At 44.3% G+C, this 23,950-nt stretch overlaps 1 protein-coding gene across 3 annotated transcripts in view; it reads right to left on the bottom strand.

The window, feature by feature from the left end:
* The window catches only part of LOC111981410 (cell adhesion molecule DSCAM), a 143,149-nt gene that overhangs the window by 108,321 nt on the left and 10,878 nt on the right, over positions 1 to 23,950 (bottom strand). For all 3 annotated transcript variants that reach the window (XM_024012658.2, XM_024012656.2, XM_024012657.2), the window contains exons 2-3: positions 4,698 to 5,015; positions 2,527 to 2,676 (exon numbers count right to left, since the gene is read on the bottom strand). In XM_024012658.2, coding sequence (XP_023868426.1) covers positions 2,527 to 2,676; positions 4,698 to 5,015 — 468 coding nt within the window. The remainder of the gene's footprint in view (positions 1 to 2,526; positions 2,677 to 4,697; positions 5,016 to 23,950) is intronic.

The raw sequence follows: 23,950 nt of genomic DNA, 5'->3' as shown, positions 1-23,950 counted from the left end.
GAGGCTGTCAATGCAACAAGCATACTTTCTTTCAACATGAGAAACTATTTTGAGGTTTTGGTTAAATACAACCATTAGTGTCATCAGCATAGTAGCTATAGGATGCGCTTGCTACTATTGGGAATATTTCATAATATCCCTTGTCTTAAGTCTTATTCACAAACAGTGAAGGGAAGTCGACTGAATCCATGAGGTGGATTCATAAAATGGTTCCCGGAAGAACACAATCCATATGACAGTTGCAGATGCAAGGTACTTAAAACCCTTCACCATTGGAATGAAAACATTTCAGAGCTTTGAACGCAGAACAATACATCACTGGATTCATCCTGATTTATGCTGTAGCAGCCTGCCACGTGGCAGAGCAGTGAAAAAAATACATGTGTGGGTGTCATTGCTTCATCCCCAGCCATATCTTCACCCATATCTTAGTGACAATCAGCTGCTTATCAGAGGAGGAGAGCATGTAGCTATAGACACAAATTAATGGGATATTTTTTCCTTCAAWTTTTTTTTTCTCCTTCAAATCATTGCTGTAATTCCTGCCACTCGATCATCACTTTACCAGTGTTTCTTTCCATCTAAAATGATGTTACCATATTGTTTTGAACCATGTAATGCCAAATGTTCAGTGTAATGATACATCAATTACATTCACCAGCAGTCACCAACGCTGAGCCTGGAGAGCTATATGGTGTGCAGGTTGTTGTTCCAGCCCTGCGTTAACCATCTGGTTTAACAAGTCAAGGTCCTGAAGAGCAGTACTGTTGTGTACTGTAAGACAGTGCTGTGCTGCAACAAAAGCCTGCACGCCTAGTAGCTAACCATTTCCAGGGTTTACCTATGACCACTGACATAGACAATGCACTTACTGCAATGCAACTTATAGTGACTGTCTTCTTGATTGCGTGTATTTTTCACGGTCATATTAGACCGTCATTCCACGCATGCAGACACTGGAGCTCTTTGAGTGGTGCGTTGTTAGGTTCTGCACAGCAACCCATCCTAAAGTAGGCTTAACCCCAGTGAGACTTACAGAGGGATGGTTAGATGGGGCCTGCTGCCTGCTTCATGGTACACCTCTCCAACAGAAATACTACCATCCATAATTCATACTACCAGAGACAGAACAACTTTATTTTGTGAAGTTTTTCGAGTCTAAGTGTTGATATTTTCTTCTATTTTTTTACTCATTAAACATTTAAAAGGTGGGCTTTGGCGGCACCTAGAAAACAAGAGTAGGGCTTGGTCATCTGCCTAGAACCACCAGTCAACATGGATACCACGCACGCAGACACACACACGCACGCAGACACACACACGCACGCAGACACACACACGCACGCACACATGGACACACACACACATTCTTTCACACACACACAGACTATTTAAGTTGCACTTGATATGCGTGAGCCATGAAGAATGGGGAGAATGGACTGTGGCTGCATGTGTTGAGAAATGAATAAAGACTATTTGCTGCTGGATTCATAGACTTCCGTCATCTATTATTTAGCATGGAGAAGAGCACTGGATTGGTGGCGGCTACATCTTTCTGACAGCGTGTACATTTTTATTTTAACAGCACAAAGTAAACATTTTGTTTTGATAGTGAAGTTCACATAGGACAGCAAGGAAAAATACCCATTTAGACTTGCATAAGAAAATGATTGCATTGCGTCCTTACAGTACATAAATCGAATGGATCATATGACAAGTCTTAGAATACAGTCAAGTATTAAGTCTAGGAAGAAAAAAAATACTTGACATTATGAAACGTATGTATTCCATAAACCATAACCGCATATCCCTTCAGCTCCAAAACGTCCTCGCGGCAAATCCATTTATGGACGATTAAGAGATTGATATAGCTTTCAACATGGTTGCTTTCGCCTCAGCGGACAAATTGTGAAAGATCAACAAAAAAGAAACCGCTGCATTTGCCCTCCGTCCAAAAGTCAAAACGACATTAGCTTTGTCTATTGAGTTTGTTAAATGCCCCACATAAAGTGCATTTGCCCCCGGGGTCTAGGAAACAATCGAGTAGACGAGCGTCCCATTTAAGCAATTTGAATGATCAAACCGTGCAAAGCGTACCATGCAATGGCCCCCATCACCAGAGAACTAGGTCAATTGAGGCTAAGTGACACCACAGGGCTGCCATGCCCTCCTCCTTGCTCTCGTGGAAGACTCTCGTCCAGCCAGGTCAGCAGGGAAATAGGGCCAGTCTGTCATGAGGTCAGACAGACGTGGACACAAGACAACGCAACAGGCTGGTTGCATGGCTGGAACAGGGACAAGGGGCATGGGCACTAGTCTACTAGTCTAGCCTGACCTCACAAGGCCTTGCAGACAGACAGGGCATAGCACATGCACATATCCCTGGGATCAAAACGCTATCTCAAACCTATGGCCTTCCTTTCTTGCAGTGTGATAYTCATTTACCAGACTGTTTTTTGTTGTTGTTTTTTTTTACATACATTTCTCTGTATACATTAATGTAGCGATTAGAGAGCAGAGACTTACTCTGGATGTTGATTGACACTGTGTCTTTTTCCCAGGACACAACAGTGATGTAGGCCTCCACCGAGGCTGGGATAATGCACTTGAACACCGCCACATTGCCTCTCATGGCTTTCTGGTCCTCCACTCGGACCGTGTAGGGCTCYCGTAGAACTGAAAGAGATGGGGGGATACAGACAAATGTTCTTGTTGAAAAACATAAGAAATTACATAAGAAATGACACTGATGAATGAATTGACTTTTATTTTCCTGTTTTGGCAAAATATTTGGTATGTCTATATATTTTGTTCCTTTGCTTAAAACCTGTTTGGGATAGGAGCAGCATTTTCACTTTTGCATGAAATGAGTGCCCAGAGTAAACTGCCTGCTACTCTGTCTCGGGTGCTAATATATGCATATTATTAGTAGTATTGGACACAAAACACTCTGAAGTTTCTAAAATGGTTTGAATGATGTCTGTGAGTATAACAAAACTCATATTGCAGGTGAAAACCTGAGAAAAATCCAACCAGGAAGTGGGAAATCTGAGGTTTGTAGTTTTTCAAAGCTTGGCCTACCGAATACACAGTGTCTATGGGGTTAAGTTGCACTTCCTAAGGCTTCCACTAGATGTCAACCGTCTTTAGAAACTTGTTTCAGGCTTCTGCTATAAAGGAGGGGGGAATGGGAGCTGAATGAGTCATGGGTCTGGCAGAGCGTCTCATGCTCGTGACTCGCGCTCCCGACAGAGTTAGCTCTCGTACTAATGCTTTGCTGCAGACAATGGAATTCTCCGGTTGGAACATTATTGATGATTTATGTTAAAAACATCCTAAAGATTGATTCCATACATCGTTTGATATGTTTCTACGACCTGTAACGGAACTTTTCGAGATTTTGTCTGGACGCAGTGCTCATGAAGATGGATTACTGGGCTGAACACGCTAACAACTAGTGGCTATTTGGACATAAATGATGGACTTTATGGAACAAATCAGTAATTTATTGTTGAACTGGGATTCCTGGGAATGCATTCTGATGAAGATCATCAAAGGTAAGTGAATATTTATCATGTTATTTCTAACTTCTGTTGACTCCAACATGGTGACTATTTCTTTGGCTGGATTGGGCTCTGAGCGCCCTACTCAGATTATGCTTTTTCCGTAAAGTTTTTTTGAAATCTGACACAGCGGTTGCATTAAAAAAGATAGAAGTCTATCTTTAATTCTGTGAATAACACTTGTATCTTTTATCAATGTTTATTATGAGGATTTCTGGGATTTCTGTGGCTATCTGCAAAAACACCGGATGTTTTGGAATCTAAACATTACTGCACGTAACGCACCAATGTAAACTGAGATTTTTGGATATAAATATGCACATTATCGAACAAAACATAAATGTATTGTGTAACATGATGTCCTATGAGTGTCATCTGATGAAGATCATCAAAGGTTAGTGATTCATTTTATCTATATTTCTGCTTTTTGTGACTCCTATCTTTGGCTGGAAAAATGGCTGTGTGTTTTTTTGACTTGGCTCTGAACTAACATAATCATATGTTGTTCTTTCGCTGTAAAGCCTTTTTGAAATCAGACATGATGGGTAGATTAAGAAGATGTTTATCTTTCATTTGCTGTATTGGACTTGTTAATGTGTGAAAGTTACATATTTCCCAAAAATATTTTTGAATTTCCCGCGCTGCCTTTTYAGYGGAATGTTGTGGAGGGGTTCCACTAGCGGAACGCCTGCACTAGAAAGGTTAATTCGCTGCTTTGCTCACACTCTCAACCCAATGTGATGTCTGTGGTTCACGTTGTACATTTCGAGCTGAAAGGTTTCGCTTGTGGTCACTAGTCACCCAAGCAATATATCCCCACTTAGTGACCAACAAGCTTCTGGTCAACTTCTTCACAGCCATACTGTCTGCAGCCCTAACTCCCACCTCTGTAATCAACAGTTCATTTCCAGAACCACACTGACCACTAACCACTACATGGTCCAGGGCACAAGACTAAATCAAACAGTATTATATTGTATCTTTATGGTCTATGGTCAATTCAGTTTCTTCAGGTCATCTCTTAAACTGACTGAACTGAAATGGAATAAGCCCCAGCCTTGGCATTGCCCCTATACTGTAAATAAACAACCCTACTGAAAGTATAGGCATAAACCAACTAGATAGACAACTCACCAGCCTTAATATGGACATCTTGGCTCCTGATTTTCCCTGAGGGGTTCTCCGCTGTGCAATAGTAGGTGTTGTCATGGATGAGGTTGCTGAAGCTGGAGGGGTTGAAGTGGAAGATCTGGAGGGTGCCATTTGGGTGCACGTGGCGGATCCCGGGGACATCGTAGATCTCCTCTCCGGTGGCCAGGTACCAGCGCAGCGAGGCGGGGGGCACGCTCGCGGCGGGACAGGGCACCGAGGTCCCTGTGGTGCTGGCAAACACTACCTCTTGCACAGATGCATTGACAAAATATAAGCTGGAACGTAAATCTTCACTGAAAACTGCAAGGCAAACAGAGGAGAGGAGAGGGGGGAATGTTAGTCACTGATAGTGTTTAGGTTATCTTCTCAACCAATGTTCAGCCTTCAGCCACCTTTGAGTTTTACCACTATATCCCTGATCCTAATCAATTTGTAGAAAAAATACTGAGCCCATTTATGTTTTTAGGGCTGATTTTTCCATCCCTGTTTGAAGGGTATTTTTTATGAGGGTTGTTTTACAGTGTAACATTCTGAGTTTTAGAAAAAAAACTGAAACCAAAAAAGAACAATCAATGAATAGCTTGAAGGATCCAGAAGAACCAGTCTCCATCTTAACAATGATGGCCATTGTGCTATTTTTCTAAACTAAAACCTCTGAAAGCCTAGTCAGCAGAGCTTTTAAATCAAGTTTGTGTATTGGAATAGACAGAGCTCCACTATGCATTTATCTTTTAGGTTTCTTATGTTGTACTACACTTTGGGTCTGTGGTGCTATAATAGTTTTGTGCTCTGACCAATCTTTTAGGAGCTTCACACTTAGAAAAAAGGGTTTTCCTATGGGCTGTCCCCATAGRAGAACTCTTTCAAGAACCCTTTTACGGGGACAGCCGAAGAACCCTTTTGGAACCCTTTTTCTAAGAGTGTAGTGTGGTGTGCTGCATAGACAGGCACTGAGGCTTCTGGGAAATCAGAGATACTAGGCAAGCACCATGTAACCGAGCGTGTCTGCCTTTTTGTCAACATAGGCTGTGGGATGAGTACATGAACAATCTGCTTCTTATATGGCCGTTGTTTTGTTAAATGGATTATTATTGTACAGTTGAAGTCGKAAGTTTACATACACTTAGGTTGAAGTCATTAAAACTCATTTTTCAACCACTCCACAAATTTCTTGTTAACAAACTATAGTTTTGGCGAGTCGGTTAGGACATCTACTTTGTGCATGACACAAGTCATTTTTACAACAATTGTTAACAGACTTATAATTCACTGTATCACAATTCCAGTGGGTCAGAGGTTCACATACACTAAGTTGACTGTGCCTTTAAACAGCTTGGAAAATTCCAGAAAATTATGTCATGGCTTTAGACGCTTCTGATAGGCWAATTTACAGCATTTGAGTCAATTGGAGGTGTACCTGTGGATATATTTCAAGGCCTATCTTCACACTCAGTGCCTCTTTGCTTGACATCATGGGAAAATCAAAAGATATCAGCCAAGACCTCAGAAAAAAAATTGTAGACCTCCACAAGTCTGGTTCATCCTTGGGAGCAATTTCCAAACGCCTGAAGGTACCACGTTCATCTGTACAAACAATAGTACACAAGTATATACACCATGGGACCACGCAGCCGTCATACTGCTCAGGAAGGAGAAGCATTCTGTCTCCTAGAGATTAACGTACTTTGGTGCGAAAAGTGCAAATCAATCCCAGAAGAACAGAAGATGCTGGAGGAAACAGGTAAAAAAAGTATCAATATCCACAGTAAAACGAGTCCTATCTCGACATAACCTGAAAGGCCGCTCAGCAAGGAAGAAGCCACTGCTCCAAAACCACCATAAAAAAGCCAGACTACGGTTTGCAACTGCACATGGGGACAAAGATCGTACTTTTTGGAGAAATGTCCTCTGGTCTGATGAAACAAAAATAGAACTGTTTGGCCATAATGACCATCGTTATGTTTGGAGGAAAAAGGGGGAGGCTTGCAAGGCGAAGAACACCATCCCAACCGTGAAGCACGGGGGTGGCAGCATCATGTTGTGGGGATGCTTTGCTGAAGGAGGGACTGGTGCACTTCACAAAATAGATGGCATCATGAGGGAGGGAATGTTTATGGATATATTGAAGCAACATCTCAAGACATCAGTCATGAAGTTAAAGCTTGGTCGCAAATGAGTCTTCCGAATGGACAATGATCCCAACAATACTTCCAAAGTTGTAGCAAAATGGCTTAAGGACAACAAAGTTAAGGTATTGGAGTGGCCATCACAAAGCCCTGACCTCAATCCCATATAAAATGTGTGGGCAGAACTGAAAAAGCATGTGTGAGCAAGGAGGCCTACAAACCTGACTCAGTTACACCAGCTCTGTTAGGAGGAATGGGCCAAAATTCACCCAACTTATTGTGGGAAGCTCGTGGAAGGCTACCCGAAACGTTTGACCCAAGTTAAACAATTTAAAGGCAATGCTACCAAATACTAATTGAGTGTATGTAAACTTCTCACCCACTGGGAATGTGATGAAAGCCCATAAAAGCAAAATAAATCATTCTCTCTACTATTATTCTGACATTTCACATTCTTAAAATAAAGTGGTGATCCTAACTGACCTAAGACAGGGAATATTTACTCGGATTACATGTCAGGAATTGTGAAAAACTGAGTTTAAATGTATTTGGCTAAGGTGTATGTAAACTTTCGACTTAAACTGTATATGAAACAAACTGTTGAGAACAATACCAAACTCTTATTTTTTTCTTAAAAGCGAATAGATTGGATTTGTTGTTGTACATTTGTCATCTCATCACAGTTTGTAGTGACTTAATTAGATATACAGTAATTTTCCAGACTTCCCACAACCTGCCTGTGACTTGTGGTCTAAAGCTGCTACTGTTGTCACTGTGATCCTACACTCCCTGGCATGTCACTACCCAGACTGAGTCACTCCTTGCCCTGTCTCCACCCAGCCTGCCTGCCTGTGATGGCTGCCAAACCTCCTCCCCTGGGAACAAACATTTTATCACTTCCATAAATTCCTAACAAGAGCTCGAAACTCCACCAACCGCTTCCACCTAATGAGGTATAACATATAGCCTACAAACACTTGCACATGCATGTTGGTTGTGCAGATATCTCTGAGTCCCACAATCACACTGGTGTGATTTAAAAAATATATATATTTAAAAAAAAAATATTTCACCATGTAGGCCAGTTGAGAACAAGTTCTCATTTACAACTGCGACCTGGCCAAGATAAAGCAAAGCAGTGCGACAAAAACAACAACACAGAGTTACACATAAACAAATGTACAGTCAATAACGCAATAGAAAAATCTATGTACAGTGTGTGAAAATGTGGAAGAGTAGGGATATTGGCAATATAAAGGCCATAGAGGTGAAAATAATTACAATATAGCATTAATACTGGAGTGAAAGATGTGCAGATGATGCTCTGCAAGTAGGGATACTGGGGTGCAAAAGTGCAAGAGGGTAAGTAATAATATGGGGATGAGGTTGTTCGGTGTGCTATTTACAGATTGGCTGTGTACAGGTGATCGGTAAGCTGCTCTGACAGCTGATGCTTCAAGTTAGAGAAGGAGATATAAGACTCCAGCTTCACAGATTTTTGCAATTCGTTCCAGTCATTGGCAGCAGAGAACTGGAAGGAAAGGCGGACAAAGGAAGTGTTGGCTTTGGGGATGACCAGTGAGATATACTGTACCTGTTGGAGAGCATTCTACGGGTGGGTGTTGCTATGGTGACCAGTGAGCTGAGATAAGGCCGGGCTTTACCTAGCAAAGACTTGTAGATGACCTGGAGCCAGTGGGTTTGGCGACGGATATGTAGTGAGGGCCAGCCAACGAGAGCATACAGGTCGCAGTGATGGGTAATATTTGGGGCGTTGGTGATAAAACGGATGGCACTGTGATAGACTACAACCGGTTTGCTGAGTAGAGTACTGGGGGATATTTTGAAAATGACATTGCCGAAGTCAAGGATTGGTAGGATAGTCAGTTTTACGAGGGTATGTTTGGCGGCATGAGTGAAGGAGGCTTTGTTAGTAAATTTTGTCTTATTTCACTGTAGAGCCTCCAGCCCTGCTCAATAGGCCTTAGCTAGCCCTTTTGTTCCACCCCCCACACATTCGGTGTCCGCACCTGGCTTAAATGGTGCCTCTAGAGACAAAACCTCTCTCATCATCACTCAATGCCTAGGCTTACCTCCATTGTACTCACATCCTATCATACCCTTGTCTGTACATTATGCCTTGAATCTATTCTTCCGTGCCCAGAAACCTGCTCATTTTACTCTCTGTTCTGAACGCACTAGACGACAGTTCTTTTAGCCTTTAGCCGTACTCTTATCTTATGATGTAGAGGTTAACCCAGGCCCTGCAGCCCACAGCATCACTCCCATTCCCCATGCGCTCTCATCTGTTGACTTCTGTAAGCGTAAAAACATTGGTTTCATGCATGTTAACATTAGAAGCCTCCTCCATAAGTTTGTTTTATTCACTGCTTAGGAAGGCCACCAAAAATCCTGAAATTTCCACCCCTAACTATAACATTTTCCGACAAGATAGAACTGCCAAAGGGGGCGGAGTTGCAATCTACTACAGATATAGCCTGCAGAGTTCTGTCATACTATCCAGGTCTGTGCCCAAATCATTTGAGCTTCTACTTCTAAAAATCCACCTTTCCGGAAACAAGTTTTTCACTGTTGCCGCTTGTTATAGACCCCCTTCAGCCCCCAGCTGTGCCCTGGACACCATATGTGAATTGATCGCCCCCCATCTATCTTCAGAGTTCGTACTGTTAGGTGACCTAAACTGGAACATGCTTAACACCCCGGCCCTCCTACAATGTAAGCTTGATGCCCTCAATCTCACACAAATTATCAAGGAACCTACCAGGTACAACCCTAAATCCGTAACCATGGGCACCCTCATAGATATCATCCTGACCAACTTGCCCTCTAAATACACCTCTGCTGTCTTCAACCAGGATCTCAGAGATCATTGGCTCAGTGCCTGCGTGCGTTATGGGTCCGCGGTCAAACGATCACCCCTCATCACTGTCAAAGGCTCCCTAAAACACTTCAGCGAGCAGGCCTTTCTAATTGACCTAGCCCGGGTATCCTGGAAGGATATTGACCTCATCCCGTCAGTAGAGGATGCCTGGTTGCTCTTCAAAAGTGCTTTCCTCTCCATCTTAAATAAGCATGCCCCATTCAAAAAATGTAGAACTAAGAACAGATATAGCCCTTGGTTCACCCCAGACTTGACTGCCCTTGACCAGCACAAAACATCCTGTGGCGTTCTGCATTAGCATCGAATAACCCCTCGATATGCAACTTTTCAGGGAAGGAACCAATATACTCAGTCAGTTAGGAAAGCTAAGGCTAGCTTTTTCAAACAGAAATTTGCTTCCTGTAGCACTAATTCCAAAACGTTTTGGGACACTGTAAAGTCCATGGAGAATAAGAGCACCTCCTCCCGGCTGCCCACTGCACTGAGGATAGGAAACACTGTCACCACCAATAAATCTACGATAATCAATAATTTCAATAAGCATTTTTCCATGGCTGGCCATGCTTTCCACCTGGCTACCCCTACCCCTGCCAACATCTCAACACCCCCTGCAGCAACTTGCCCAAACAGCTGATGTTCTGAAAGAGCTGCAAAATCTGGATCCCTACAAATCAGCTGGGCTAGACAATCTGGACCCTCTCTTTCTAAAATTATCCATCAAAATTGTTGCAACCCCTATTACTAACTTATTCAACCTCTCTTTCGTATCGTCTGAGATCGACAAAGATTGGAAAGCTGCCGCGGTCATCTACCTCTTCAAAGGGGGAGACACTCTAGACCCAAACTGTTATAGACATATATCCATCCTGCCCTGCCTTTCTAAAATCTTCGAAAGCCAAGTTAATAAACAGATCACCGACCATTTCGAATCCCACCGTACCTTCTCCACTATGCAATCTGGTTTCCGATCTGGTCATGGGTGCACCTCAGCCACACTCAAGGTCCTAAACGATATCATAACCGCCATCGATAAAAGACAGTACTGTGCAGCCGTCTTCATCAACCTAACCAAAGGTTTTCGACTCTGTCAATCACCACATTCTTTTCGGCAGACTCAATAGCCTTGGCTTCTCAAATGACTGCCTCGCCTGGTTCACCAACTACGTCTCAGATAGAGTTCAGTGTGTTAAATCGGAGGGCCTGTTGTCCGGACCTCTGGCAATCTCTATGGGGGTGCCACAGGGTTCAATTCTTGGGCTGACTATTTTCTCTGTATATATCAATGATGTCGCTCTTTCTGCTGGTGATTCTCTAATCCACCTCTACACAGACGACACCATTCTGTATACATCTGGCCCTTCTTTGGACACAGTGCTAACAAACATCCAAACGAGCTTCAATGCCATGAAACACTCCTTCCATGGCCTCCAATTGCTTTTAAATGCTAGTAAAACTAAGTGCATGCTCTTCAACCGATTGCTGCCTGCACCCTCCTGCCTGACTAGCATCACTACTCTGGACGGTTCTGACCTAGAATATGTGGACAACTACAAATACCTAGGTGTCTGGTTAGACTGTAAACTCTCCTTCCAGACTCACATTAAGCATCTCCAATCCAAAATTAAATCTAGAATCGGCTTCCTATTTCACAACCAAAACAGCAGTAAAAGCCCAGGAATTTTGTGATGGATCTCTTCGGGCTAGCCAGGAGATGGGCCTAGCTCCAGGCTAGTTCCAGGCTAACTGGTGCTTGCTTTGGGACAGAAACCCCCTCGGACGGTTACGTCGGTAGACCAGCCGTGATGGATTGGCGGGGCTTYGTGTCGGCAGCAAAGGGTCCAGGTCAATTGGCAAAAGAGGTAATTGAAGCCCAAGAATTGCTTGATGGATCTCTTCGGCTAGTCGGGAGATGGGCCTAGCTCCAGGCTAACTGGTGCTTSCTTCGGGACAGAGACGTTAGCCAGGAGTAGCCACTCGGATAGTAGCTAGCTAGCTGTGATGATCCGGAGTAAAGGTTCAGAGCTTGCGGTAGGAATCCAGAGATCTGGTAGAGAAAAGCAGTCTGATATGCTCTGGGTTGATATCGCGTTGTGCAGGCTGGCAGATGTCCGAGTTAACGGTGATGACTGCTAGCAGTGGCTAACTGACTACTAGCTAGTAGCTATTTAGCTGGCTAACTTCTGAAGGGGGTTCCGGTTCAAAAGGATAAAAAATAGCAGATCCATACCACATTGGTGAGGCGGGTTGCAGGAGAGTATGTTCAGTCCGTAGATGGAAATGGAGATTAAAAATATTAAAAATATTAACAAAATATATACGAAGAAAAACTATATATACAAGGGGCAGGACAAGACAAATCAAAACAGACATCCCACTGCTACGCCATCTTGGAAACATGTGCTTCCAACCCATTTTAAACATTGTGTTTTTAAGCTACGGACTTCTTTGTTGTTGCATTGGATTGCTGTCACAAACTCAACACTCCACACAGTTGTCATTGACTAGTTGGATATTAATTTCGCACTGATCAAATTATTTCTGTAGTTACAGCACTCTTATAAATGCATTTTTTTATCTGTTTTTTTCTTCGTGGACCTTAATTTTTGTATTGACATTTGTCAATAAAACTCATGAATGCAAGTGTTTATGTCAAATAGTTTTTGTGCTCTACTTTGTGTTCTCCTTGTAGCCCTGGTTGTCCTGGAAAGAAAATGGTAAAACATTTAAATATGAGGCTAAATATGAGGGCAGAACAAGCAGATTAATGAAAGTAGTGAATTTCWGMTTTTTTACTGTGGGAATCCCTGGGACCAGATCTCACTTCACATTCACACATACCCAAATGCACAGGATTACTATTTGTACCTCAAAGTTACAGACATGAGGGAGCTCAAAATGTAATTGCAGGTGTTGTCATCAGTCAGGGTCCTTTCTGTTTCTTATTGAAATCATATGATCATGAACTGTATTGAGACTTCCATAAGCAGGGAATGGGGAAGGGACGTGCAAGAGTGCTCCATCCTTATGGACGTCTAGCACTGCACCATATTGATCGGCTAACAGGAAATCTTGAGACCCCAACATTAACAGACAGACACACAGCCAAGTATCACATGGCTGATTGATCAGTGGCCTGAATAGCATAGTGTAGTAACTGCATGTTCTACAACACAGCCATGGACCAGAGGGGCTGGCGCCACACCCATTCTCTGCCTCTGCATCAGTCCTGAAGTGTGTGTGTGTGTCCTCATTGTATTTACCCCTATAGTTAACACACAGATCAATAGCTCTCAGCCCAGCTAAGCAGCTGCAGGTGGCTCATCATAGCAGGAATACATGCTAAGAGTTAGCCTGAAGCTAAGCACTCATAAATATAAATACAACCAGCTCCATCATCAGCCATTACAGTGGATGGACCCCTCTTAGCAGGACCACAGTCAGGGCCGTCAATACATACAGGTCCCAAAAGGTTTGTAGCTATTGTTTGGAGAATAAAGCCAGCCTCCTCTGTGCTTTGCAGGTTTTTAATGTGAACAAAGAGCCATCAAAGCTGAGTTCTGAGTGTGTTTGAAAGGTGAAAAAGGGAGAGGCTGCCTCATGAGTGCTTTTGTCTCAATACGCCTTTTAACACACTCATGAAAAATGTAGCCCCCATTTCTGGGCAGCTGATTCCTTAAGACAGTGAAGCAATGACGGACACATGCAGGTGCTTCCAGAGCCCAGATCCCAATGGAGGAGAGCAGAGAGATACTGTAGAGAGAAAAAAATGTGTCAAGGAAAACAGTGAGGAAGAGTGGAGAGCACTCAGACAATAACATACAGGCAGTTATTAGCAGAGAGAGAGAGAAAGAGAGGGAGAGAGGCCACTAGGGAGTTCAGGGGCATTCTCCCACTCTCTCTGTTTGGCTCTCTTCCAGCAAATTCACACTCCTCCTTTTTTCCTCTTCTCTCTGTCTCTGTCATCTCCACTCCATCCTGCTCTCTCTCCTCTCATCTTCTCTTCTCTCGTTATCATCTCTCTCTCTCTCTGCCTCTTCCTTCCTTCTCTCTCTCCTCCTCTCCTTCCAGTTCCTCTGTAACCTTCAGCCCTCCTTCATGGTCAAGTGACCCTGTCTCACATCCAGGCTTGCTCAACCTGTACAGAGCAGGGGGACACAGGTGCAGGAACGCAAACAACAAATAACAAAACAGTGCATCTCTCTCACACAGAGAGTAGAGTACACATTATGCCCCGGCCTGGCTGAAATGCCATTTGTTATCTTCTCTTGGACCTCCATGTATACCACACTGACTCGCAACCCAAATTACTGGAGAGGACAGTGGATAAGATGGCGATCTACCTACATCCTAAATACAGTCTGAGAACTTGTATGTACTGCAATTGTAGTTGTTTTGTTAACATTTTACTGCAGTGGGCTAAATCAGGGTCATGCAGGGTGTTTCTTGGCAGTCTTAAACAATACTACTTTCAAACAAAAGTATACACCTCACACACATGGTTATGGGGTTAAAAAAAGAAGACACCTATACCATGTCAAATATAGAGTTGAAATGTAATCCATTTAGAGTTTGCAGTCCATTATTTCACGTTATATACATCACAGAAGACTGAAATATAACAAAACCGTTATATTGATAATGATTTTCTGCGTAAAAAACAACAACATGTTTATTAATTATGAAATTATGAAAAATATTAATAACATTTCACCCATTTTGTCATTAGACTGCAGGAAAGGCCTATGACCCAGCCATATTCAGCTGTAATAGCTGAATGACCAGGTCAAATGTATGTAAATTAACAAGCTAAAACTTATCTTATTATTACCACATTATCATCACTTTATTCCGTGCTGTAATGTAAAGTCCTACCACAACCACACACATCATAAAGCACTTCGCTGTCTCTTATGACCAAGATTTCAGCTGTATTAACTGAATGACCAAGTCAATTTGAGCTAAATCAACAGTGTTTACCAAAACAGCCCCTGTGTGTTTGGGTGGGGCTGGCAGTGAAGTTCTAGAGGGTGCTTGTGTGTGTTTTATGCGACACCTCTGAATAATAATCTCATTAACAGCAGTAATAAAGCAGTCAGATCACTGAAGTATAAACAGTTGTTTTACAGAGTAGCAGCGCCACTTCTGAGAATCTATTGATAATAACGAGAGGAGAGCAGCCAGGGAAAGATCAAAACCAGGCCGTAGAAACTTAAAAAGACAGATCAAAGATGAATGTGTATCCTATCAATACACAGTCATCAGCATGGGCAAGACAACAGACCTGTCTGCCTGCCTGCCTGCCTGCCTGCCTGGTCTGCTCTGTCCTGTCTGTCTGTTTGTCCTGTCTGTCTGTCTGTCTGTCTGTCTGTCTGTCTGTCTGTCGTCTGGTCTGTCTGTCTGTCTGTCTGTTCTGTCGTGTCTGTCGTCTGTCTGCCTGCCTGCTGCTGCCTGGCCTGCCTGTCTGTCTGTCTGTCTGTCTCTGTCTGTCTGTCGTCTGTCTGTCTGTCTGTCTGCTGCTGCCTGCCTGCCTGCCTGCCTGCCTGCCTGCCTGCTGTCTGTCTGTCTGTCTGTCTGTCTGTCTGCATTTGCAAAACGTTGGTCCACTTTTGGTCTGAAAGACTGCTATAGCCTACTATAGGTTTTGAATCTCATTATGCTCCACAATTAGGCTATTCATAATTTCCCTTTAGAAATGTATATAATAAGGAATGATGTGCCCGTGCGCCCACACAAATGGACTGATTGTTTGGTACAAACATTGCTTGCTAACCCTGTGCTATCGCTAATCCCATCAACATCATGCATGCCTGTATTAGGCTTTATAAAAGCAGAAATGCCAGAGTCTGTTTACCATTGTTTGTCTTTTTTTGGTATTGCCGATCGTTCACACTTACCACCGCTGAACTCAACTGGCTTGCTAGGTGAGTGTGCGCAGTCATGTGGCTTTACCCACAGGTATCTCATTAATGTTTTCTCTCGTTCAGGTGTGTTTTGAAAGTTGATTGTAAGCGCTAATGTTTGTGTCTTTGTTTTCATTAACGTGTTATGTAAGCTATGGCCATTGTTATGTTGAGTTTGCATCAAATCAACTTTTATTTGTCACATGCGCCGAATTCTTACTTACAAGCACTTAACCAACAATGCAGTTCAAGAAATAGAGTAAAGAAAATATTTACTAAATAACTAAAGTAAAAAATTCAATAAAAAAGTAACACAATAAAATAACAATGACGAGGCTATACGCAGGGGGTACCGGTACCGAGTCAATGTGCAGGGTACAGGTTAGTCGAGGTAATTTGTACATGTAAGTAGGTCATAAAGTACTATGTAAGATAATAAACAGCGAGTAGCAGCAGTGTAAAATCAAAGGGGGGAGGGGGGGGGGGGTCTTAAGGCGGGTTTAGAAGCTGTTAAGGAGGCTTTTGGACTAGACTTGGGCTCTGGTACCGCTTGCCATGCGGTAGCAGAGAGATCAGTCTATGACTTGGGTGATTGGAGTCTTTGACAATTTTTTGGGCCTTCCTCTGACACCGCCTAGTATATAGGTCCTGATGGCAGGAAGCTTGGCAGCAGTGATGTACTGGGCCGTAAGCACTTCCCTCTGTAGCGCCTTACGGTCAGACTCCGAGCAGTTGCCATACCAGTAGATGATAAAACCGATCAGGATGCTCTCGATGGTGTAGTTGTACACATTTTTGAGAATCTGGGCACCCATGCCAATCTTTTCAGTCTCCTGAGAGGAAAAGGTGTTGTTGTGCCCTTTTCACAACTGTCTTGGTGTGTTTGGACCATGATAGTGTGTTGGTGATGTAGACACCAAGGAACTTGAAACTCTCGACTCACTCCACTAAAGCCCCGTTGATGTAATGAGGGCCTGTTCGGCCCTCCTTTTTCTGTAGTCCATGATTAGCTCCTTTGTCTTGCTCACATTGAGGGAGAGGTTGTTGTCCTGGCACCACACTGCCAGGTCTCTGATCTCCTCCCTATAGGCTGTCTCATCGTTGTCGGTGATCAGGCCTACCACTGTTGTGTCGTCAGCAAACTTAATGATGGTGTTGGAGTCGTGCTTGGCCACGCAGTCGTAGGTGAACAGGGAGTACAGGAGCGGACTAAGCACGTACCCCTGAGGGGCCCCAGTGTTGACGATCAGAGTGGCAGATGAGTTGTTGCCTATCCTTACAAACTGTGGCCTACCCTTACCACCTGGGGGTGGCCCGTCAGGAAGTCCAGGATCCAGATGCAGATGGATGTGTTTAGTCCCAGGGTCCTAAGCTTAGTGATGAGCTTTGTGGGCACTATGGTGTTGAACGCTAAGCTGTAGTCATTAAACAGCATTCTCACATAGGTGTTCCTTTTGTCCAGGTGGGAAAGGGCAGTGTGGAGGGAGATTGAGATTGCATCATCTGTGGATCTGTTGGGATTTCTGGGATGATGGTGTTGATGTGAGTCATGACCAGCTTTTCAAAGCACTTCATTTCTACAGATGTGAGTACTACGGGTCGGTAGTCATTTAGGCAGGTTACTTTCGCTTTCTTGGGCACAGGGACTATGGTGATCTGCTTGAAACATGTAGGTATTACAGACTCAGTCAGGGAGAGGTTGAAAATGTCCGTGCATGCTCTGAGTACACGTCCTGGTAATCCGTCTGGCCCAGCGGCCTTGTGAATGTTGACCTGTTTAAAGGTCTTGCTCACATCGGCTACCGAGAGCGTGATCACACAGTCGTCCAGAACAGATGGTGCTCTCATGCATGCTTCAGTGTTGCTTGCCTTGAAGCGAGCATAAAAGGCATTTAGCTCGTCTGGAAGGCCTGCGTCACTGGGCAGCTCACAGCTGAGTTTCCCTTTGTGGTGCCAGGACAACAATCTCTCCCTTAATGTGGGAAGACAAAGGAGCTGATCGTGGACTACAGGAAACGGAGGGCTGAACACGCCCCCAGTCACATCGACAGGGCTGTAGTGGAGCAGGTAGAGAGCTTCAAGTTCCTCTGTGTCCACATCACTAAGGACCTATCATGGTACAAACACACCAACACAATCGTGAAGAGGGAACGACAATGCCTCTTCCCCATCAGGTGTCTGAAAAGATTTTGCAGAGGCACTTCAGATCCTCAAAAGGTTCTACAGCTGCAGCATTGAGAGCATCTTGACTGGCTGCATCACCGCCTGGTATGACAACTGCTCGTCATGCGACTGCAAGGCACTACAGAGGGTAGTGGTTATGGCCCAGTACAACCCTGGGGCCAAACTCCCTGCTATCCAGGACCTCTACAGCAAATGGTGTCAGAGGAATGCCCTAAAAAAAACTCCAGCCACCCAGGCCATAAACTGTTTTCTCTGCTACCACACGGCAAGTGGTACCGGAGCGTCTGGGACCAAAAGGCACCTGAACAGGTTCTACCCTCAAGCCATAAGACTGCTGAACAGTTAATCAAATGTTTACTCTAAATATTTACATTGACCCCCTTTATTATTTATTGCATTGACTCCTTTGCACTGCTCTATGCACACACACTAGACTCTACCCACACCCTCACACGTACTACACTGACACTCCAACACACACATACACACACACACTACATATGCTCACATACACAAAACACACACACATTCATATTGACCCCCCACACAAACACACACTCACAGATAGACACACTTTCACATTCTTCACATGCTGCTGCTACTCTGTTTATTATATATCCTGATTGCCTAGTCACTTTTACCCCTACCTACATGTACATACTRTATTACCTCAATTACCTCAACTACCTCATTCCCCTGCACATTGACTCGGTACTCTCTCTACCGCACCTGCTGTCTCTAACTCTGAATGATCAGCTATGAAAAGCCAACTGACATTTACTCCTGAGGTGCTGACCTGTTGCACCCTCTACAACCACAGTAATTATTATTTGACCCTGCTGGTCATCTATGAACGTTTGAACATCTTGGCTATGTACTGTTATAATCTCCACCCGCCACAGCCAGAAGAGGACTGGCCACCCCTCAGAGCCTGGTTCCTCTCTAGGTTTCTTCCTAGGTTCCTGCCTTTCTAGGGAGATTTTCCTAGCCACCGTGCTTTTACAGTACATCTGCATTGCATGCTGTTTGGTGTTTTAAGCTGGGTTTCTGTATAGCACTTTGTGACATCGGCTGATGTAAAAAGGGCTTTATAAATAAATTGGATTGATTGATTGATTGACGACTTGTATATAGTCTCATTATTGTTTTTATTGTGTTCTATTTCCTTTTCATTAACCAAATATTTGCCTTACCTTTTAACTGCATTGTTGCGAATGGGATCGTAAGTAAGCATTTCACTGTAAAGTATACACCTGTTGCATTCGGCCCATGTGACCAATACATTTGATTAGATTTTGATTGATTTGATTGATTTTATCTGTACAGTACATATATTTTCATTGGTTTTGGTTTTAGATGTGAAGGAGTCAATGCAACATAGCCAGGGAAGAGCCAGATTTGACTTGAGGAGGAAAAACACTTTAATTGTAAAAAGCTTCTAGGACCAACCCAACCACCCATGACTGAACACACACACAACCTTACTGTGTCTCTCCCTGGGGATGCATCAGGACACACGCACCCACTCACGTACATGTACTCTATGTATGCACTGTTCACATGTACGCACAACCTACGGTTCTATTTTATGTCTGGCCTGACACATTCAGAACAACTCAAATCTCTCCTAACTTTCTCTTCATCCAACAAGTTCGCACAGTCTCATGTCAGAATTTAAGGTTAAGTTAAGGCATTTACTCCGAAATCTTAAGGTTAGATGTTAACTCAGAAGGGTCAAGGGGGATGGTTAATGTTTGGGATAAACGTTTTATTGCTGGATTCGAGCATGCAACCTTTTGCGGCAGAGGCAGATGCTTAAGGCCTCTCCCCCTCTCTCTCTCTCACACACACACACACACACACACACACACACACACACACACACACACACACACACACACACACACACACACACACACACACACACACACACACACACACACACACACACACACACACACACACACACACACACACACACACACACACACACACACACACACACACACACACCTTTCACTGACCTGTCAGTCATCCCCACAACCTCTCTAAAATCCACCACACGCTCAGCGACCTGCACCTTTAATCGACATCATTTTTCCATGAGCCAAACCACAAAGAAGAAAAAAATGATACTGTTCAATAATGCATCCAACACATCTATAATGAATGGGTCTTTTTTATTTCCCTCTATCAGCAAAGCTGAGGGGACTGAGGGTTTGGCTGGTTTGGCTGTTGGAGTTGGAAGAGGGCCTTCTCTTGGTGTAAAATAATAGATGGCTCTGTAGTTGTGTCACTCCCTGTTGGAGAAGGCCCATAGTGAATGAAGGCACTGATCCTGGATTGCTGATGACTCTAATGCACTCTCCCTGTCCTGTCCGCTCAGGTCTGGCTCTGGGTGCTTCCTGTCTGTTACATTGCTACGGGCCTGCCTGACAGCTCAAGGGCACAAACCATCACCTACTTCTCTGCTCCACTGCTGCTTTCAAAACCACCCAGGTGATTTATTTAAGTAAATGTAGGATCAATACTGATCGAGCTAACAGCAACATAAATAGGCTCATGCATTAGCAGCTAGCCCATTGATGCTTCAGTGGCTCCGTTCTGCACATGGGTTTACCTCCACCAAACAACACCCACCCAACAACAGATGATAGTCAAGCTACTCAATTTTCCTAATTTCAGCTACTGATTACTTACATCCTTCTTTTAATATTTTAGCGGCAAGTAGCCTGGCGGGTAGGAGCATTGAGCCAGTAACTGAAAGGTTGCTGAATGGAATCCCCGAGCCGACAAGGTAAAAATCTGTTCTTAACCCCCAACAACTGCTCCCTGGGCGTGGATGTTGATAAAGGCAGCCCCCCATACCTCTCTGATTCAGAGGGGTTGGGATAAATGCAGAAGATACATTTCAGTTGAATGCATTCATTTGTACAACTGACTAGGTGTCCTCCATATTCACAAGTGTGTGCAACAGTATCTCGCCATCCCTTGACCTCCATACAGTGAGATAGCAATTGGCCATATTATGTCCTCCAGTCAATTCCTACGGCTAGGCTGTCTGAGTGCTAGTGGCTGTATTATTGCTGGTTGGCTGTTAGTCATGACCATGCTTGGTGAGGACAGAGCAGAGCAAGGCTCTGTCTGTCTGTGTGTGTGGTGTGTGGTCTGGTCCGTTGCTGGGCATCCCCAGTGGCAAACAGTGACTGTGGCACACTGACAGGCCATGTCTGGAGCTGCAGGTAATTAAGGCAGAGCGCTTCAGGAGAGAGAAGGGGGTGGATGTAGAGGGTTCGGAATGGACAGGACAGGGTCCTGTGGCAGTGAGTAAGCACACCCCCACACCCCCTTCCCTCTCCTGCCCCCAGGGCTTACACAGCAAGAGGCGCGTTGCTACAGCCCAGGAACGAAAGGGCCCTCGCCTGCCTACCACTGCTGCTGACTAACTCCCCGGCTCCCAATTTGCTCTCATGAATAATACTGAGCAGCATGCTTAGTGGCACTCTGCTCCAGCGCTATGTAAAACCAATGATATCCTCCTCTGATGTGGATTCTCCTGAGGACGCATGATGAGATGAGGGTCATTCTTGCACTTTTTCTATTTTTTTTATTCAAGTGGGTTAGTTGATGCATCTGAATGCTCATTTCCATGAGCGGGGAACAGGAATGAGGAGAGAGGAGATCCTGAGGGGATGCCAGTTAGATCTTAATCAGTTACAGCACTGAGACATTGATGTCTGAATCACAGAGAGGAGAGAGAGAAAGAGAGAGAGAGAGGGACAGAGATAGAGAAGAGGATAGAGTGTGTGTGTGTGAGAGAGAGAGAGACAGAGATAGAGAAGAGGATAGAGTGTGTGTGTGAGAGAGAGAGAGAGAGAGGGGATGAGAGAGAGGAGAGAGAGAGAGCGACGAGAGACGGGGAGGGGGAGAATGCGAGAGCGAGGAGGACGGAGAGAGAGGATGAGAGAGAGAGAGAGAGAGAGAGAGAGAGAGAGAGAGAGAGAGAGAGAGAGTGGCATGATGAGGAAACAGAAGAACTCTGTTTACTAATGGCTAAACGAGCTTCCTCTACTGACGATATAAATCTGAACGTGCACATAAACAAAATAAATACATTTTTATTTGTCACATGTGCCGAACACAACAGGTTTAGACCTTACTGCGAAATGCTTTTTTGGACCTTCCTCTGATACAGCCTAGTATAGAGGTCCTGGATGGCAGGAAGCTTGGCCCCAGCGATGTACTGGACCATATTCACTACCCTCTGTAGCGCCTTACGGTCGGATGCTGAGCAGTTGCCATGCTCTCGATGGTGCAGCTGTATAACTTTTTGAGAATCTGGGGACCCATTCCAAATCCTTTCAGTCCCCTGAATAGGCGTCGTCGTGCCCTCTTCACGACTGTCTTGGTGTGTTTGGACCATGATAGTTTGTCGGTGATGTGGACACGAAGGAACTTGAAGCTCATGACCCACTCCACTACAGCCCCGTCGATGCGTGTTCGGCCCTCCTTTTCCTGTAGTCCAGGATCAGCTCCTTTGTCTTGCTCACATTGAGGTAGATCTCTGACCTCCACCCTATAGGCTGTCTCACCGTTATCGGTGATCAAGCCTACCACTGTTGCGTCGTCAGCAAACTTAATGATGGTGTTGGAGTCATGCTTGGCCACGCAGTTGTGGGTGAACAGGGAGTACAGGAGGGGGTTGAGCACGCACCCCTGAGGGGCCCCAGTGTTGAGGATCAGAGTGGCAGATGAGTTGTTGCCTACCCTTACCAACAGTGGCTTGCCCGTCAAGAAGTCCAAGATTCAGTTTTCAGAGGGAGGTGTTTAGTTCCAGGGTCCTTAGCTTAGTGATGAGCTTTGTGGGCACTATGGTGTTGAACGCTGAGCTGTTACTTATTTTGTACATAATGTTTCTGCTACCGTCTCTTATGACCGAAAATATCTTCTGGATATCAGAATGCAAAGGATATACTGTTGTTCCCGGACCAGTCCCAAAGCCTCATCATCCACATGAAGAAAAGACTGAGATACAGGGTGCGTAGATCCGGGTGCCTTGTGAGAATTCGTCGGCGAGTGGGTAACCCGCCTCTACCATCCGTTCTATTGGTCAACGTGCAATCACTGGAGAATAAACTGGATGAGCTCCGTTCGAGACTATCCTACTAACGGGACATTAAAAACTGTAATATCTTATGTTTCACCGAGTCAAGACTGAACGACGACACGGATAATATACAGTTGGCTGGGTTTTCCATGCATCCACAAGACAGAACACTGACCTCCGGTAAGACGAGGGTTAGTGGTGTGTGTCTGTTTGTCAATAACAGCTGGTGCGCGATGTCTAATCTTAGTGAAGTCTCGAGGTATTGCTCACCTGAGGTAGAGTACCTCATGATAAGATGTAGACCACACTACCTACCAAGTGAGTTTTCATCTATATTTTTCGTAGCTGTCTATTTACCACCAAAAACTGATGCTAGCACTAAGACCGCACTCAGTGAGCTGTATAAGACCATTAGCAAACAAGAAAATGCTCATCAAGAAGCGGCGCTCCTAGTGGCCGGGGACTTTAATGCAGGCAAAATTAAATTTGTTTTACCTAATATCTACAAGCATGTCACATGTGCAACGAGAGGACAAAAAACTCTAGACCACCTTTACTCCACACACAAAGACACATACAAAGCTCTCCCTCACTCTACATTTGGCAAAGTTGACCATAATCCTATCCTCCTGATTCCTGCTTACATGCAAAAACTAAATCACAAAGTACCAGTGACTCGTTAAATACTGAAGTGGTCAGATGACAAGGATGCTAAGCTACAGGACTGTTTTGCTAGCACAGACTGGAATATGTTCCGGGATTCGTCAAATTGCATTGAGGAGTATACCACCTCAGTCACCAGCTTCATCAATAAGTGCATCGACGACGTCGTCCCCACAGTGACCGTAAGTACATATCCCAACCAGAAGCCATGGATTACAGGCAACATCCAAACCAAGCTAAAGGAGCGGGACACTAATTTGGATGCTTATAAGAAATCCCGCTATGTCCTCAGACATACCACCAAACAGGCAAAGCATCAATACAGGACCAAGATTGAATCATAATAATATGGC

The sequence above is a fragment of the Salvelinus sp. IW2-2015 genome, linkage group LG20 (assembly GCF_002910315.2).
Source record: "Salvelinus sp. IW2-2015 linkage group LG20, ASM291031v2, whole genome shotgun sequence".
NCBI classification, from domain to species: domain Eukaryota; kingdom Metazoa; phylum Chordata; class Actinopteri; order Salmoniformes; family Salmonidae; genus Salvelinus; species Salvelinus sp. IW2-2015.
The sequence above is the reverse complement of the archived record's forward strand: the minus strand, read 5'-3'. Positions and strand labels throughout refer to the sequence as shown.